General features: G+C 44.7%; 1 protein-coding gene across 1 annotated transcript in view; it reads left to right on the top strand.

The window, feature by feature from the left end:
• Positions 1-18,301, top strand: part of BIO1 (adenosylmethionine-8-amino-7-oxononanoate transaminase) — a 146,055-nt gene that overhangs the window by 43,459 nt on the left and 84,295 nt on the right. Inside the window, exons 4-5 of the mRNA XM_087386250.1 lie at positions 4,032-4,115; positions 4,268-4,388. Of these exons, the coding sequence (XP_087242376.1) occupies positions 4,032-4,115; positions 4,268-4,388 (205 nt within the window). The remainder of the gene's footprint in view (positions 1-4,031; positions 4,116-4,267; positions 4,389-18,301) is intronic.

An 18,301-nucleotide genomic window follows, 5' to 3' on the forward strand; every position in this document is an offset into this window, starting at 1 on the left:
AGAACTCCTCTTTTTTTTTTTTTTTCAAAAAGATCACTTCATTAAGTATGATTGAAAACCAATGCGGGATTACAACATGCCATGCATGGGAAGAAAATAAACAACTAAAAAAGAGCTAACAAAAATCGAAGGTGGAGGCTGAAAATGCCACCTCAACCTTGAAGAAGACTCAGAGAAGAAGGGAGATCCTCTCCAAACTTTGAAGGAGATAGCCCTCCTGGCAGTAGCTGCTCTGGAGGATCCTTGCATGCTCGACGAGATGGCCATGAGAGTATGTATAGTATCAGTCCATATATTGGCCATAGACTGGAAGGGATGAACGTGTGAACCGTCTATCGCCTCCGTATATTTGGCCCTCCATATATGCCATGCTGTAATGCTAGCTAGAATCTTCCATGATGTGTCAACTGAGGCATGAGCAGCTGTGAAAGGAGTGATTGGATCCTCTCATGTCTCTTTCTATTGCGTACTCTTTAACTTTTACTTGGCATTTGCATCGCCTCTTCATAATCTGTAATTAGTCTTCTCTTGATAGTACATGATCTCTTCTGAATCAGCAGTGAAATCTCATCTTGAAATTCGGGTTCCTCTTGATGCTGAATATTCAAAGGTACTACTGTGGTATCTCTTCAATATCTCTTCATGCTCACATGAAAGAGATTCTTCATGTGCCATTTGAGTTAGAAATGAAATATGGAGCACCTCTAGATGCTCACATCAACAAAATGAGAAGCCTGATGAATCAATTGGCTTCAATCTAGTCATCATTGGTAACACAAGATAATGCTATGGCTGTACTTCTCAAAAGCATGCCTGAAGAATATGACAATTTGGTCACCAATCTGAAATATGGCCGTGATCCAAAATTTGAGAGCATCATCAGTGCACTGCAAGAAGAGGAAAGAAGAAGGACAAAAGGACCGATAATAAGAGTGGACTCGCTTTGGCAACCGAGTTTGAAAGAATTACTTTCAAGGTTTGCAAACATTGTGGCAAAAACAATCATGATGAAAAATATTGTTTTCGCATCAAACCATGTGGAATCTGTGGAAAGAACGGTCACTTTGAAAGGAATTGTTTCTCCAACAAATCTAACAAAAATTCAGCAAATATGGTAGAGGAGGTGCCCAAAGCACAAACATTTTTGGTGGAAGACAAGGATTATGTCTTCTAGTTTCTACATTCTGTTTCTAGGGTGACCTGACCGGATCATGTTTCCAAAAAGGACTCTGTAAACCTTTTGCAACCATTATGAGTATGCAAAGGTATCTTATTTTCTTGTCAGTGTGAACCTCCGAGAGGTATCTATGATGTTTTGAGTTAGTCCTGGTATATTCCATGTTCTGTACCTACCTAAGGATGTCCTACTACATGAGAGACATAGAGCCTTGGATTTTTCCGTGTCCAGAAAAACTGGCATGAGAGATTGTGAGCCTATGATTTATCCTTGACAGTAGGAATTGCCTCTTCTATAGGCAAGCTGAGAACTACTACATGCTTTGAAACCCAGCAGTTTCTCAACATAGAGAAGACGCTGATGTTGGAACATGAGGTCTAATCTAGAGAGCATGAAAACTAAACAGGAGACAAACTATGGAGGCATGAAGACAATGACAAACATGATGAAGAAACTAAACTACTCAGTCAAGTCTCAAGCTCAATTAGGTTACAAGATGGAAGCTTGTACTCATAGAGAGGCTTGATAACTAGCTGGTATACTTTCCATTGATAGAGACTTCACTTAAATAGAGTGAAGTACAAGAGATACAAGTCACCCAAATAAATGGGATAATAGAAAAGTGCCACATGGCAACACACACACAAACTACTACAAAACTAGCACTCTGGTAAAGAAGGTTACATACAATATAACACATTGTAAGGAGGAGACCGAAACAGTTACCACACCAAAAAGGATCGACTTCTATTGAAAAGAGACTAACCGACCTCCACGCATCCCTACCAGGCTTGTTGAAGTAAACAAAGCTAGCCACAAAGGCTCTTGACTAGACACAGCCACATTGCTGCATGAAATGACAGAGATTGGTCTCAGGCTGACACACAGAGAAAGAGATATTGTCTGACATGCTTACAAGATACACTGCGACACACGCAATAAGCTTCACACAAGAAACTTCTTGGCTCCAGCAAGCTTGCACACACTTGAGAATTAAGCACACTGGTCATATATACCACTGCGCATCCACTGTGCTACATATGAAGAGAGCATAGCTAAGTCGGCTATGAGCTATCACCTCTCAAGACCGACCACCGCCAGCAATCCGCCAATCAGTACATGTCGCCCAGCACGATGGCGTCCCTTGCTTCCTGCCAGGGGGCTGTCCCTCCAACTCTCATGGAGTCGGTGCCTCACTAGAAGATGGAAAAGAGTCTAGGTCACAGACTCACAGGTCTATATGGCACCACACTCTCTTTTGCATGCAATCTGACACGTGTAGAGGTTCCAATCACCATCACCTACGAAGGTTACCACACTGAGCAACTATTCCAACAATCCCTCCCATAAACTGAGTAGGGAAGAATCTACTAGCAAACCAAAAATCATCACTAACTTCTAAAAGCATCAACTCAAAGACAAACTGTCGTTGTAACAGGAAATCCCAAAACTGACAAGGCTCCATGAATTAAAAGGCATAATCTTCATCATCGTCTATCACCGGATGTTCCTCTCGAACTAGACTTGCAAAGCGATCTCCTTGATTCTCTTCAATGATGCACGCCTTCGAGCTGCTGCTGGTATCTCTTCCACCTTTGTTCTTAATATCAAAAGGTCGTTTAAAACAATTCTTCTCATCATGACCGTCTCGACCACAATAATTACATTTATCGAGGACTTCTTTCCACCATCCTTTAGCTTTTGCTTTCCCCTGACTGCAAAAGTCTGCTCACCTATACCTGTTGCGTTTATCTCTACTCTCCTTTCTTCACCGAGAAGCATTGCAACAACATCACGAAAAGTTAATGCATCAGAATTGACTCTTAAGATTGTAACCAACTCATTGTACCTTGGAGGGAGACCAGTCAACCACGTAGCCTTTGCATCATCGTCCTCCACACGTGCTCCCAAATTTTGAAGCTGCTCTAATATAGCTTGCATTCGATTTAGATGTGCTGCCAGGTGGTCCCCATCCCCCATTTTGAGACTGAAAAGCTCTGCTTGAGCATAATCTTTGCAATGAGGATTGGACATGCGATTGCATCAGATGTCTGAACTCATATCTACACATGCTCCTCCTTTTGCATCATAGATATGAGTGGTCTCAAGTGTGATCCGAAAAAATTGCTACACCGCGTGAACCTCGTACCCCTCTCACTCTTGTCATCTCCTTCCTATGGGCTGGCTCCTAGATCTATCTAGTCACTACGGGTAGCCCTCTCTTAGGGCTCTCGTGCGTCTCAGTATAAAAGATAACATCTCTACCAATGTAGGTCCTCGAGAACCCCCCGGGATCAGGCAATTCCACACTGCCATGCACAATATGTGTAATGTATCCTTGTCCCATGGCCCTGACACCGTCATGCATGGTTTTTATCCCTTCCTCCTTTTTCTCCTTTTTCTCGGATGATCACTTTACCATATCTTTATGCAGCCCATTTCCCTTCCTGGCTTGCTGCCATTACTTGAATCATTCCCTCCTTGCATCAGCTAGGACTTTATCCACATGAGCCTTCTCACACATCAATACCACGGTTCTGGCTTCCAGGCTATCAATCTTCCCAAAAAAAACAAGCCAGATTTTTATAATATGTATAAGAACATCAGATGTTGGCCCTTTGTGGTGTCCCAGCCAAGAAACTGGTCATTGCCTGCCTGTTCACTTGCTTATTTCCCTCATGTATTCTCTATGCAGCCTCATGTTGTCATGAAATGGTCACACAATCCTGCACTTTTCTTGCTCCTTCCTGCTCTTTCAGATTTTCTGTGCTTAGAGATTTTCTTACATGATTGTATGACTGTATGATGCGAGAGAGAGAGAGAGAGATTATACCATGTTTTTTATCTGCATCAGAGGGGAAGGGAATCTGAAATTATGGATCAGCAATTTGATGGTTGTGCTAGCTGGTGGACACAAGGGCCTGATTCAAAACTTCAGGTAACTTTGTTTAGTTTTTTCAAGCTTGTGTAATAAAGTCCTTTAGCTTTCGATAAAGGTCTCCTTTTCGAAGGCTGGATATCTTCCTTATTTGAAAATATACTTTAGCTTGCATGATTGCAATATGTTGCGGTTTGCTATTTTCATCACAGCCAGAACTTGCGAGGCAAATCGGCTATGCTTCTGGGAGATTTGGGCATGTTATGCTTCCTGAAAATGTGTATGAGCCTGCACTGCATTGTGCGGAACTGTTGATTCAAGATGTGGGGAAAGGTGAGATTTAATCCTTCATTTTGAATCCTTGCTAGTTAGAATGTTGAATTTGAAGAAAAAAGAAGACATATATGTGGTGTAGGCAAAATGCGATTGGCATTTCTAGACTTTCAATGGCAGCTATGGGCAAGCCAACATTTCTTAGGATTGAAGAATCCAATGGGAAGCTATAGACTAGGCCTTCTTGTCATGTTGGACTAGAGCTGTCTGTAGGCCATGTTCTGGTGGTTCTAGTGATGCCCTATAGGCCATGGTATGTGCCTTGTAGGCATAAATGTAGGCACTTGTAGTGTTGGTGCCTTTTAGGCCACTTAGTCCTATGTGACACCTAGGACACTTAGTCCTAGGTCTAGGTACAAGTACCTTGTACTTCTATTTTTCATTATCCTAGTTAACGTGATGTGACAGACTCTATGGACTCTTTGTACCTTGCTCTCTCTCTCTCCTTGCCTATTGAACCTACAGTGGTATCAGAGCCGAGCTTTGCTTCCTGTGCCTCTTGTCTGTACTGTCCGTACAGCCACGTATGGATATTGTACGTTTCTTGTAGCTGCCCGTACATCTGTCGCAACTGAGTCTGTACATGCGTCGTCGTACAAATCTGTACCTTCATCGTATGCACGTACTTGCACTCCGTACAAATCTGTACATGCACTACGTCCGTACCTATATTCAGTACTACGTCGTGCTGTACTTCATTGCGCTGTGTTCCGTACTAGAGCCATCGTACTTGCGCTGCCATACAGATCAGTACATGCATTGTCGTACTGTCTGTACTGATCTACGCAGATCTTTCGTACCTGCACGTGGGAGCCTCCGTACAACTGCTATACTTTAGATCCCCATACAAGGTACGGCCGCACAACCGTACACCGTACAGCCGTACACCGTATTTGACCTGATCGTATAGCCGTATACAGTACTTGAGCTGTCCGTACAGCTAGTACTTCTCTCGAGATCTCCATACAGGTGTTGCACGTGTGAAGTCTCTTGCAGGACATTGGCAAAATTTGGGGCTTTCTATACCTTTCATCTCCTCTAGTTGCAACTTCTTGCAAGAACACTAGAGATTCGGGATTTGGTCTGCAATTTCTTTTTGATTGCAGTACAAATGTGACTAGTCATTTTACAGAACATTGAGTCACTTTTGCAGGACATTGAGTCAGATTTGCATACATTGGGTCACATTTGCAAAAATTTCAGCAAGATTTGGGGCTTTTCTGCATTTGCCCTCTTTTTGGCGTATTTGCCCTCAATAAATTTGGGGCTTTTGCCAGGTTTGCTATTTTTTGTAGTGAACATTGCCTGTCACAGTCACATTTGGGTCAGATCTGCATTTGCCCTTTGATTTGGGTCAGAAATTTGCAGATATTTGCTGTCATTTTTGGACAGCCAGCTTTTTGCAGTGATAGCCTTGAGGCTTTCGGGTTTTTAGGTCTTTTTCAGGGTATCACATTTGCTATGGCTGGGAACAATCAAGATTTATTTGGAGTTCTTCGTGAAGATGATAAGTTGGATGGCACCAACTATCCGATGTGGTCTTATCTCATGAAACATATTCTTGTTGCAAAGCATTTGTGGAATATAGTTTTTGGGGCTGATCTGAGGCCAGCCAATGCTACAGTGGTTGCCTCTACTGCTGGTCCTTCTGCAGGGGGTACTCCTCGTGATGCCTCTTCCTCTAGCACTCCTGCTGCTGCTCTTCCAACTCAAGAACAATCAAGATGGGATGCAAGAGATGCTAATGCACATTCATGCATTGCTTTATCATGCAAAAGAATCATTATTCCACACATCCGGTCTTGCAGGACAGCAAAGGATGCTTGGGATAAATTGACTTCTCTCTATTAGATTCGCAATGAAGCTCGTGTTGCATATTTGAGAAGGCAATTACAGGAAGTCAATATGAATGAAGTTGAGTCAATGGATGCAAGATACATATCAAGGGTTTGCTACAACCCTTCGATTAGTGGCCATGGGTAATCCAGACCACTATTCTTTTGATCAGCTAGTTACTTTGCTTTTGCAGGAAGAGCAAAGTAGTGCTAACTGACAAGCCATTATTCCTGATCTTGCATTTGCTTCACAGCAAACAGGAAGAGGCAAGGCTTCGAAGCCTATGGGCAAGCCAAAATTTGCGCATAGCAGCTGCAATTCCTCCCATGCATCTAAAAATACAGCAGATAAGTCAAAGAAGAAAAGATGCAACTATTGTCGCAAGCTTGGACATGACATTTCAGAATGCAGGAAGCGCATTGCTTCGGAGAAAAAGAAAGCAGGATTGACAGTCATTGCCTCACATGCTATTGAATCCCATGAGCCAGAAGATGCTTCACATGCACATGCTCTTCAGGATGATTGGGCATGGGCTGTCCAGTGCTCATTTGATCTCTCCAAAGCTGATGCATTCTTTACTGCTAATGATGCTCAGTCCTGGTACTTTGATAGTGGTGCTTCCAAGCATGTCACATCTTGTAGACAATTGTTTCATTCTTTAGCTGATGCACCTCGAGGGGGGACTGCTACATGTGCTAATAATGCTTCATATGCTGTAAAAGGAGTTGGAGATGTGCAGCTCACATCCAATTTCAAGCCATCGAGTCAGTCTGACAAATGTTCTTTTTGTGCCTGGCATTGAAGTCAACTTGATTTCAATTTCAGCAATTGCTACTTCAGGTTTCAGAGTAATTTTTGATGGCTACAGATGTCTAGTTTATGATCTTCGTGATGATAATGCCATAGTTCTCACTGGCACTTTGCAAAAAGGGCTTTATCACCTTGATCATCATTCAGCTGCACTTTCTATTGAAGCATTAGCTATTTCAGATTCACAGCTTGCTGAAAGTCATCTTTGGCATGAGAGAATGGGCCATCTCAATTATAGAGCTCTTGCAAAGCTACATTCACAACAGATGGCAACTGATGTACCTCAAACTCACACAGTTTCCAAACATGTGTGTGAGGGTTGTCTTTTGGGTAAGATGCATCGATTTCCTTTTCAAAAGAATTGTCCAAAACTCTCACAAAGGAAATTGCAGCTAGTACACAGTGATGTCTGTGGCCCAATGAGGACAAATGCCATTGGGGGGTATAAGTATTTCATGACTCTCATTGATGATTTCACAAGATATTGCTGGGTATATCCTTTAAAGGCCAAATCTGAAGTTTTCTTATGCTTTCCAAGATGGCTGAATATGGTTGAGAATGAATCAGGATGCAAGCTTGTCACCCTCAACACAGATAGGGGGGGAGAGTATATGTCAAAGGAGTTTGATGCATTTCTTTCTTCACGGGGCATTATTCACTCATGCACTACTCCTTACACTCCTCAGCAGAATCCTGTTTCTGAAAGGAAAAACAGGTCCACAATGGAGATGGCCAGATGTATGCTTAAGGCCAAGTCTTTGCCCAATAAATTTTGGCTTGATGCAGTAATGTGTGCCAACTATGTGCTGAATAGATCACCTACACGGGCATTGAAGACTATTACACCTCATGAAGCATGGAAAGGTAGGAAGCCTTCACTTTCACACATGAGAGTTTTTGGGTCTTTTGCATATGTTCATGTACCATCTCAGCTGAGACATAAGCTTGATGACAAGGCAATCAAATGCATATTTATTGGTTACAGCCAGGAGAGCAGAGGGTATCGGTTATATCAACCAAATACTGGGAAGATTATTGTCAGTAGAGATGTGATCTTTGCTGAACATTCAGCTTCTCCTCTTGTGGACTGCAAAGCAAAGCCAGATGTTGACATTTTTGATGCCTTTGAATCTTGGTTACCTCTGCCATCATGAGAAGAGGATTTTGACCAGCAACATGAGCCTCTTGCAGGCCCTCCACCAAGCAATAATCAGCCACTACCTCATGCTGATTCGCAGGTTTCTCTTCCGGCACAAAATGATCCCACTACTCATGATGCAGTCATTGAAGAAAGAGCTGTCAATAGACAGCAAAGGCAAGTTCCCAGATGGCTTCTTGATACATTGAGGGACAGCAAACAAGATCAGCCTTTTGCTGCCTAGACAAGATCAGGGAATAGACAGCATGGTCACTTTCTTGAGTTTACACTCCTTGCTACAGCTTGCAATGAAGATCCTTTGTGCCATAAAGATGCTTTTGACAGCAAAGAGTGGATGGATGCAATGAAAGCTGAGTTACAATCTATTGCCCAAAATGACACATGGGAATTAGTAGATCTCCCTCCTGGCAAGCATGCCATTGGAACACGGTGGGTCTACAAATTAAAAAGGAAATCTGATGGCAGCATAGATCGATACAAAGCCCGTCTTGTTGCAAAAGGGTATGCCCAACAACAAGGCATTGACTTTGAGGAGACATTTGCTCCCACACCTAGGATTACTACCATTCGATTTGTCATTGCCATTGCAGCCCATCATCATTGGCAAGTGCACCAACTTGACATCAAGACCGCTTTTCTTCATGGGGATTTGCAGGAAGAAGTCTATGTCACACAACCTCCTGGCTTTGAGGTTGTTAATTCTGAAAATAAGGTATGCGGCTTAGAAAAGCCCTTTATGGTTTGAAGCAGGCACCCAGGGCATGGTATGCCAAAATTCATGCACACTTACTATCCCTTGGTTTTCAGAATAGTCCCAGAGAACCCACTCTTTATGTCCGTGGGAGTGGATCTGATTTTTTATTGCTGATTTTATATGTGGATGATATGCTCATCACGGGCTCAGATACTCACCAAATTGCAGCTTTCAAGGCTTATTTGCAGCAGATTTTTGACATGTCAGACATGGGACGGCTCCATTATTATTTGGGCATTCAGTTTGCTCATGTTGAGGGGGGTATCATGATGTCTCAGTCCAAGTATATTGGACAGCTCCTTGATCGTTTTCAGTCTGAGGATTGCAAGCCAATCTCTACTCCAGTGGACCCTGGCTTCAAATTCTCAGCTCATGATGGGAGCCCACCATGTGATATCACTCTTTATCAGCAGGCTGTTAGATGCCTTATTTATTTATGTCACACCAGACCTGACTTGCAGTATGCCGTATCTCAGCTCAGCAGATTCATGCACATGCCCAGTTCACAGCATTGGCAGGCAGTGAAGAGAGTCTTTAGATATCTCAGAGGCACTCATGATTTAGCCCTCTTCTATGGTGATCAGGGTTCACTTACCATGCATGCTTACACGGATAGTGACTGGGTAGGATGTTCCGACACCAGAGTGTCACATACTGGCAATTGTTTTTTGCTTGGCAATTCATGTATCTCTTGGCTCAGCAAGAAGCAACCAACAGTTGCCACGTCTAGCTGTGAGACTGAGTACAGGGCAGCTTTCACCGCTACAGTAGAGTGTGTTTGGCTTCGACAGTTACTTACAGATCTTGGTATTCACCAGACATCCTCCACTATTGTCTACACTGACAGCCAGAGTGCTTTGGCCATTGCACGTAACCCAGTGTTTCATGCGCGTACCAAGCATATTGAAGTTCACTATCATTATGTTCGGGAGCGGTTGTCAACAGGAGACATAGAGTTGTCCTATCTTCTCACAGAGGACAACATAGCAGATATGTTTACAAAGGCACTTCCTCGTCCCAAGTTCGAAGTCTTTCGACAGACTTTACACTTGGTTCCCTTTGTTACATGATCTGACATCCCTTGTACATTCATAGGTGGCTATATCCTTTTGGATGAACATGTGCCACCATGACCAGAAAATACTAGGTATTCTGAGACGTTTCCAGAGTACTTCAGCCCATCCCATGGAGGGGGGTTTGTAGGTCATCTTCTGGTGGTTCTAGTGATGCCCTATAGGCCATGGTATGTGCCTTGTAGGCATAAATGTAGGCACTTGTAGTGTTGGTGCCTTTTAGGCCACATAGGACACTTAGTCCTATGTGACACCCAGGACACTTAGTTTTAGGTCTAGGTACAAGTACCTTGTACTTCTATTTTTCATTATCCTAGTTAACGTGACGTGACAGACTCTATCGACTCTTTGTACCTTGCTCTCTCTCTCCTTGCCTATCGAACCTACACTGTCTGTTTAGAATATGATTGTTTCCCCAGTTAAGGCAATATAGTAAGTCCAAGGATTTCGCTCGTCTCTTTCATTCATGCCTCACCTTTCTAAATGGCTTGGCTTCTTGTTTTTAGGTTCTTGAATAAGGTTTCCCGCACGTATCACAAATGGAGTATCTGCACAATCTCACCATGTTTACCATAGTAACATAGCTGGATAACTCCACCTCAATAACCACTCCCAAAGGAACCCAAATAGGTGATGTAACTCTAACAAGATATATCAATGTCAAAGGGACAATTTTTTTCTGAAACCTCGGAACTCGAACTAAAAACACAACATATTCAACAAAAGAGCACATGCCGGAGCTTCTTGTACTTCCATATAAACTGTACGATCCGTACAAAGCTTTGAGTCATAAATTAGCTGCGACCTTCAAGTACATCATGCTACAATTGACCTCTTGCAGCCATCCCTAAAGCCCTCTACCCCCTTCCACGCCTCTACAAATCTTTCTAGATCCTGGCAACCTTCATGGGCAGCTCACAACTGAGCCCTAGAGACATCTGTGCTCCTAGATCTCCTATAGATGCTCCTATCGCTTCTACATATATATATAGAGCAGTCTAATAGTTTGAAAGCCACCTCATGCAACCTCTAGCATGTTACACATGGCTTGTATACATTAGATGAACACTATAGGTCATTTCATCCTTTATTATACCAACTTGTAGCCGCTCTAACTAGCTACTTAACCTGAAATAATTTTGTTCACACATCAACATTCACCTTTTTTTGGAAGGAGGGGGGGGAAGGGCAAAAGAACAACTTCTATCAAGTATGACCATAATAAAGGATGCAAGATAAAATCTTGAGAGAACCTCATGCAAGTCATGCATAAAAGAAATGAGGCTGTCTTAACCGATCCTAAGAGTGGAAATGCGACAAAGGCCTTGTGGCAGAATAAACCTTGGTTCCTCTTTCTGATGAAAACAGCCATGGTCCTCTTATGAATAAGCTCTCTTTGGCCCTGGCTACTTGGTGCATGAGGAGCCCTAAATCGTACCCCAAGTGGCCATGAGGGTGTGAATAATGTATGAGATTGGTAATAATCTTTCTGGCCAAGTCTACAAAAGGAGAGTGAGGTATATATATAGAGATTGGTCAGTGCATCTAGGGTAATAAGCTGAGGGCCTCTCTTTTTGGATCAAAATGGCCCTGTCCGAATATGTTTCCTCATAAAACGCCTAAGGATTGGATGTGTGAGCTAGGCCACAGTAACCCAAGTGATATAGAAAGTACCTCTCCCCATCTTGCCAAGCATGTGTGCAATGCTTTGCCAGATCCTTTGGGCCACTTTACAACCCCAAATGTATTGTTGAGCGGACTCTAATGCTATGAAGCACCACAAGCAAATGGGATTCCCACGTGCTAGAAGAGTCAAAAGAACATGGAAATTTTCCCTTCTGAAAGGATATCCAGGGCTGTCTCTAGAAGATAGTCTTTCTAGGTAGTGTAATTTCAAAGATCTTCCAGTGTGCTCTTTGGGTGAATATTCATTGCAAGCTTTGAACCTGAGCTGACCTAGCATTTTTGACTGTGTAGTTGAAGGAGAATATATATGTGGAGACACCACTTTGACCCATTGCTACTCTTTTAGGTCCCATGGTAGGCGCTGAAGAGGGGATCCACCATAGAGCCAGATATGATCAAAGGAACATGGAAATTTTCCCTTCTAATAGGATCTCCTGGGTTGTCCTGAAGTGAGTCTTTGGGTAGTGTAATGCCAAAGATCTCCCAATGTGCTCTTTGGGGAAATATCCATTGCAAGCTTTGAATTTGAGCTGATCTAGCATTCTTGACTGTGTAGTCAGAGGAGAGTATCATATGGGGAGACACCACATTGATCCATCGCTATTCTCTTGGGTCCATGGTAGGTGCTGAAGAGGGGATCCACCATGGAGCCAGAGGTGCCGTTGATTACCCATGACAATAGAGGGGTGAGGATCTACGTATCATGGCCTATCTTTGAAGTCAAAAATTATAATCATGTGGAGATTAGCATCCTCAATTGGCTATTGCTATGCCAATCTTTTTTAAAAAGGGACTGGATTTGGAAAGAGTCTTATAGTTTGCCATTGAGTGGAAGCTTCTTCCCAGGTGGTGAAGGAATGGGATTGTAAAGGGCTTCTTTTAGCATTTCATATAGCTTAATCTTTTGCAATCCTTAGGCCAAGGTCATGATACGTTTCAAGGATAGGAATTACACCCTTGTGCCTTTGTATCTCTCGCCAAAGGTTCTTGCCAACTTGAAAGATTAAGAAATTGCATTAATCTCCTGATGAGGAGGCGAGTGTTGTTGGAAGATGCAAACAAGCTGAAAGTTTAAGAAGCTTTGAGTGGAAAGCTTGAGCAAAGATTTCCTCACCTTTAGAAGCACCATTTTGAGTTTCAAGGAAGTAATTGGTAGTCTTGATTTGCAACTATAGAGGTAAGCCAAAAAGACTTAGGAAATTGGTTGGATAACAGGCAAGTTGGCAGCATGTTGTCCGAGGAAGGCTAGGCAGGTCTGAAAGCCACGACTTACACTGTGCCTTGGGCCATGTTAAGCTTGTGTAATCTCTACGTAGGAAATTATATGCACTTCTCATGGTGTACTTAGAGGATTGGAAAGCCACATCATAATGTTTTTGTCAATTTGCAAGGCTCACTTATTGATGGTCTCATTCATCTCATCCTAAAGGGAGGTTGTCGAAATTTAGTGTCCAAGTGGAGGCCTATTACTCTCTTGGGCACGTATTACAAAATCCTGGCTAAATCAATAAGCGTGCGTTTGCAGCCCATATTTCCAGATCTTATTCATGATACGCAGACTGGTTTTGTGCATGGCAGAAGCATTTTTGATTATATGTTCTCATTTTGGGAAGCGTCAGGGTGGGCTATGCAAAGCGGCTAGAGGCTGGCCATTCTACTCTTGGACTTTGAGAAAGCTTATGATAGAGTAGATTGGGGCTTTTTGGGGGGCACCCTCCTTTGTTTTGGTTTTATAGATGCATTGATAAGAGGGGTTTCCTCTTTATACAAATCAGCCTACAGCCAGGTGCTTATTGGTGGGGTAAGGGGAGAGAGTTTTCAGATTTGCAATTTAGTCCGCGAGGGATGCCCTCTTGCCCCCTTTCTCTTTTTGTTTGTGGCTGAAGCTATAAGTATCAACATTAGATCTTGAGCTGATATTTTTGGGCTGAGACTTCCATTGAGATGGGAAGAGGAGCTTCTGGATAGTGAGCTGGTAGATGATACCGCTGTTTTTTTTAATGCTACTCCACAGACTCTCACATCTTTCAAGACAGCCTTGGATTTATTTTGCTTTGCTGTGGGGGCACACATCAACTGGCACAAATCCAGTGGCTTTTGGATATAGACGAGGACACTCTGAATTGGGGGAAGGACATAGGATTCACTTGGATTCAGAGGGGTGTTTCTGTTAGTTATTTGGGATGCCAGGTCGGTTTGGGCATCTCTCCAGCACAATAGTTTGCTCTGGTGTTGGAGAGCATGAGGAGAAAGCTTCTTTTTTGGGGTCTTTCCAACTTTGACCTTGCCTCAAGAGTAGTGGTGATCAATCAAGTCTTGTTAGCCACGGCTTCGTTTGTTTGCTCTTGTTGGTGTCGTTCCAGAGATTGTATCACTCAGCTTAAGAGACCAGTAAGGAATTTTATATGGAGTGGTCTTGATGGCACAGAAGATGTTGTAGCCAAGGTGGTATGGGAGACTTTGATTCTCCCCACTTGGGAAGGGGGTCTTAATGTAATAGATCCAGATTTGCAGTGTAGGGACTTGCTTTGCAACATGGTTGTGAGGGGACTCATGCATGGGCAGGAGCTGTCGAAGGATTTTTTTTTTCGCAGCATACAGTCATCTCAGGTCTCCTTCTTTCCCTCTTATGGCTGCTACCCTGAAAGCGTGGGCCAGCTTCAGGAGTACTCTTTGGAGGGTTTCCCCTTCCTCTCGCAAAGAAATCGATAGGCATCCCATCATGTGGAATGATAGTATTTTGGATGAGCATGGCAGACCACTTGGTGCTTCTCACTACATGTAGTGGTCCAATTGGGATAGGGGGCTCGCCTCCACTGTGGGATCCTGGAATGCTTCTAAAAAACTTCCAGAGGACAGGAAATCTCAAATGGTTAGTCATCTGAGAGTGAGTGCAGGGAGAATTCAGCAGATCGATGCAGACTTGCCAGTGGATTGGGTGGAGACAGATGACATTGCCTTGATTTTTGATGTGCATTTGGGAGGCAGGCTGTCCAGATCTATAGATGACATCTTGCTAGAGAGAAAGAAAGAATTAACGTCCACGAGAGGCCTCACGGGCTTATGGGACAAAGCACATAGGAAGGGCACTCATACAAGCCTCAGTGGGTTGAAGCAAAGGGTACGCTAGGACCCTCATTGAGTATTAATCTATGCTAACAGAATCATAATCATAGAGAAAAAAAAGTCAATTACAACAACAACTACAGAGTGGGCCATATCAATTAATCAATCTATCCAGGTGCTGGGACGAAACCGTAGCCTGGTACAGTGATGGTTCTCTGGTGGGCTGCAAAGATGTCTCGTATCTGCGTCTGTTGAGCTGTCTCGTGCTGTGGTGGGAGACATGGTCTCCTCACTCTTTGGACTCTCTAGGCTACGTCTAGGGCGATCCCTCGTCTCTGTCGGTCTCCCCTAAGGAAAGCTGTGATAGGGCGGACCTCAATAGAGTGTATCCTAGGGGCTCTCCGTTGCACATGTGGCCTCTGCATCCCTCTCTCGGTGGTACTGTGCCGGTTGCTCATCCAGAGGCGGTCTCCTTGTGTTGCGGTGGGAGACGCAGTCTCCTCGCTCTCTGGACTCTCTGGGCTACGTCTAGGGCGACCCCTCGTCTCTGTCGGTCTCCGCGAAGGAAAGCTGTGATAGGGCGGACCTCAATAGAGTGTATTCTGGGGGCTCTCTGTCGCTCATGTGGCCTCTACGCCCCTCTCTCGGTGGTACTGTGCCGGCTGCTCATCCGGAATCCTTTCATGTCGGCTAGCTTCTCCTCCTCCACTCCCCTATGTCCGGGGGCTGACTCAAATGTATAGAAGTCTGTGACGTGTCGCCGTGCCTGGCCACCCTCTATGTCTTGTAGTGGTCTGACCATCCCTTGCTGCTCTCTGATTTGTCGTAGAAGTGTCTCCTTGGGTCGCCGCATTTCCATCAGATAAAGCTTGATACAGACCTGGTCATGGAAATGGATCAGTCGTGACAAAGAACCGAAGCCACTCCCCTCTAGGTAGAGACAATGGTAGCGTGCCCGAGTCTCGTAGTAGGCTGGACAAACACAAAGAAAAATGCTCCTCTGTCTCAACTGTACCCAGTGTACATAGTGTGGAGACCCACTGCTCTCTGGGTATACCCGTTGCTCTCCTTGCCTCAATCCTCAGCTGGTGGTACGAAACTTGCATCTGACCAATGGCAATCCTTAGTACATGGGAGACTTCTCTATCCTCGAGATACTGTGGTTTGATAATGAATCCCTCCTCTGATACTCTCAGGAAGTGGTCACAATAAAACTGGGTCTTGGTGGGGAGTTCTTGATCCTCCCCCCAAGTCTGGGATGTGTGAAGCTGGAGGAGGTCTAACCGTACGATACGGTCGATCTCATCTCGCAGGATCGACTCAGGAGGTGCATCCATGCTGCCTGTCCCTCTGGATAGAATGCCTTGCAAGCCATGTGGATATGCGTGCTTACCATGTGTCTGCCCGGCTCTCTGCGAGTCATCTGGATGACTCTAGGGCCAACCTCGGAAGTCTCCAATGGGGCAAGTCCCAGACTCTGTGGATGAAAGTCACTGTCTGAAAGATGGCATCAACTTGGAGAGGTGTTATGGCGAACTTTGCATGTACTTTCTCATGTGGAACTGAGGGCTTACTTTGGATCATCCTAGATCCCATCGTCACTTGTAGCTGCTCGAAGCTCCTCCAGTTTGTCCTCGGAAGATCACACCCCCAGAAAGGTGCTGCGTACATGATAGTCGGCCGCACTAGTGTGTCGAAAAGCCAGCCCTTTGTCGGTGGATCTTGGAAGTGCGCTTGGAAACACTGCCACTATAGTCTAGCCAAAGCAATGTGCCCTTGTGTGAGTCGTGCCTGGGCTGCATGTTTCATCATGAAGATGGGTCCTGTGAAGACTGCTCCCAAATATGTGTATGACTGCACTATCTCTATTGGTTCACCACGATAGGTGAAAGTAAGTCGGTTAGTCACTGCTCGTGAGGTTTTGAAGATCATAACCTTAGTTTTCCCAAGGTTGACCGTTAGATCTCTCTATGTGCAAAACACTTCTAAAGCTTCCAGATCTCTTTGCAGCCCCTCCATTGAAGAGGATATAAGGACTATATCATTAGCATATAACAATATCTGTATGAGGAGATCCCCTAGTAATGAGCCCTCACCACCTAGGTGATCTGTGAAAGATGTGATCTCATCAATGTAGAGTCCAAAGAGAGTTAGTGAGAGAGGGCAGCCTTGCTTCACCCCAATGGTGCTCTCGACCCAATCCGATAGACTGCCTGGGGCACGGACCCTGCCTCTGACTGACTCATATAAGCTCATCATGCCCCAAATCAACATCTCTGGGATCTGCATCTCCTATAGTTTCCTGATCATGCGAGATCGTGGAACAGTGTTGAAGGCCTTTCGGAAGTCTACAAAGCATGTGTAGACTCTCTGATGTTTGGACCTCGCCTCCTCAATGATAGCCCTCAAAGTGAATGTGGTCTAGAGTAGAGTGCTGCCTCTTGAATCCTGCCTGCCCTAGTGCTCGTTGCCCCCATGCCTCTGATTGCTGAACTCTCTCTCTAGTACCGATCCATAGATCGTGGCCAATGTGTGGCCAATCATGAGGTTGTGATAGTTCCTGGTGTCCATGAGGTCTTTTGCTTTGTATATCGGTACAATAGTAGTGGTGCTCCATGCTGGTGGGAAGCCATGACAAACTGCAAGGTTAAACATATGTGCAAGGATCGGTGCTAGGATCTCTTCCCCATGTACGAAGTGCTCTATCCGAAGGCCTTTATGATCCTGTGCTTTCCGGTTGTGGAGCCGGCGAAGTGCAGCCCGCACATTGTGTGTAGTGAATAGATGATAGGTAGTGGGCTTGGGCATAGTGGACATGTCTGGCAGTGTTTGTCTCGGGACATCATATAAGGAGCATGCATAAGTGTGCCACACGCCTGGATCGGTGATGGGGATGGGTGGCTTCCCCTCCGCGAGGAATCCCCACCCAGTGGTTGGGTCTCCTCTGCAAAATGATCTAATGATCTCATCCATGTGAGGAAGGCTTGTCTCTTGCGGCATGTCAACCGCTGAAAGATCCTGTGTGCCTCATGTGATGTCAACTGACCCAAGGCTTGCTCCTGTGTGAGGTGGGCTCGCATCTCTCTGCACTCATCATCAAACCAGGGGTTTGGAGGCATCTTCCCATGTCGTCCCCGTGAAGATCGGGTCATAGGAAAGGATCTGGTGGCAGCATCCTATATCACTGTGATGACAAGGGTGGCTGAGGTGTGGGCGAGGTCCAAATCAGCCTCCAATAAGGCCGGAAGCTCTGTGGCTAAGTGACACACATACACTGGATCAAGGGCATAGTCAAAGTGGATCTCGGTACGGGTAGCGGTAGGAACTCTCCCTGTGCCTGGTGTAGTAGCAAGAACCTCGAAGGCCAGATATGAGTGGTCGGCTCCAAGTGGGGGGGTGGGGTATGGTGAGGTCATGTATACATGAGACAAAAGCCAATGGGCCCAATAGGTAGTCCACTGTGCTAGTCCCGCCTCCATGTGGGAAGCATGTGAATCCCTCAGATGATGGCCATCTCTGAAGGCCATTG

Source organism: Dipteris shenzhenensis, chromosome 15 (assembly GCF_047967505.1).
Source record: "Dipteris shenzhenensis isolate YYH24624 ecotype China chromosome 15, Dip_SZ_1.0, whole genome shotgun sequence".
NCBI classification, from domain to species: domain Eukaryota; kingdom Viridiplantae; phylum Streptophyta; class Polypodiopsida; order Gleicheniales; family Dipteridaceae; genus Dipteris; species Dipteris shenzhenensis.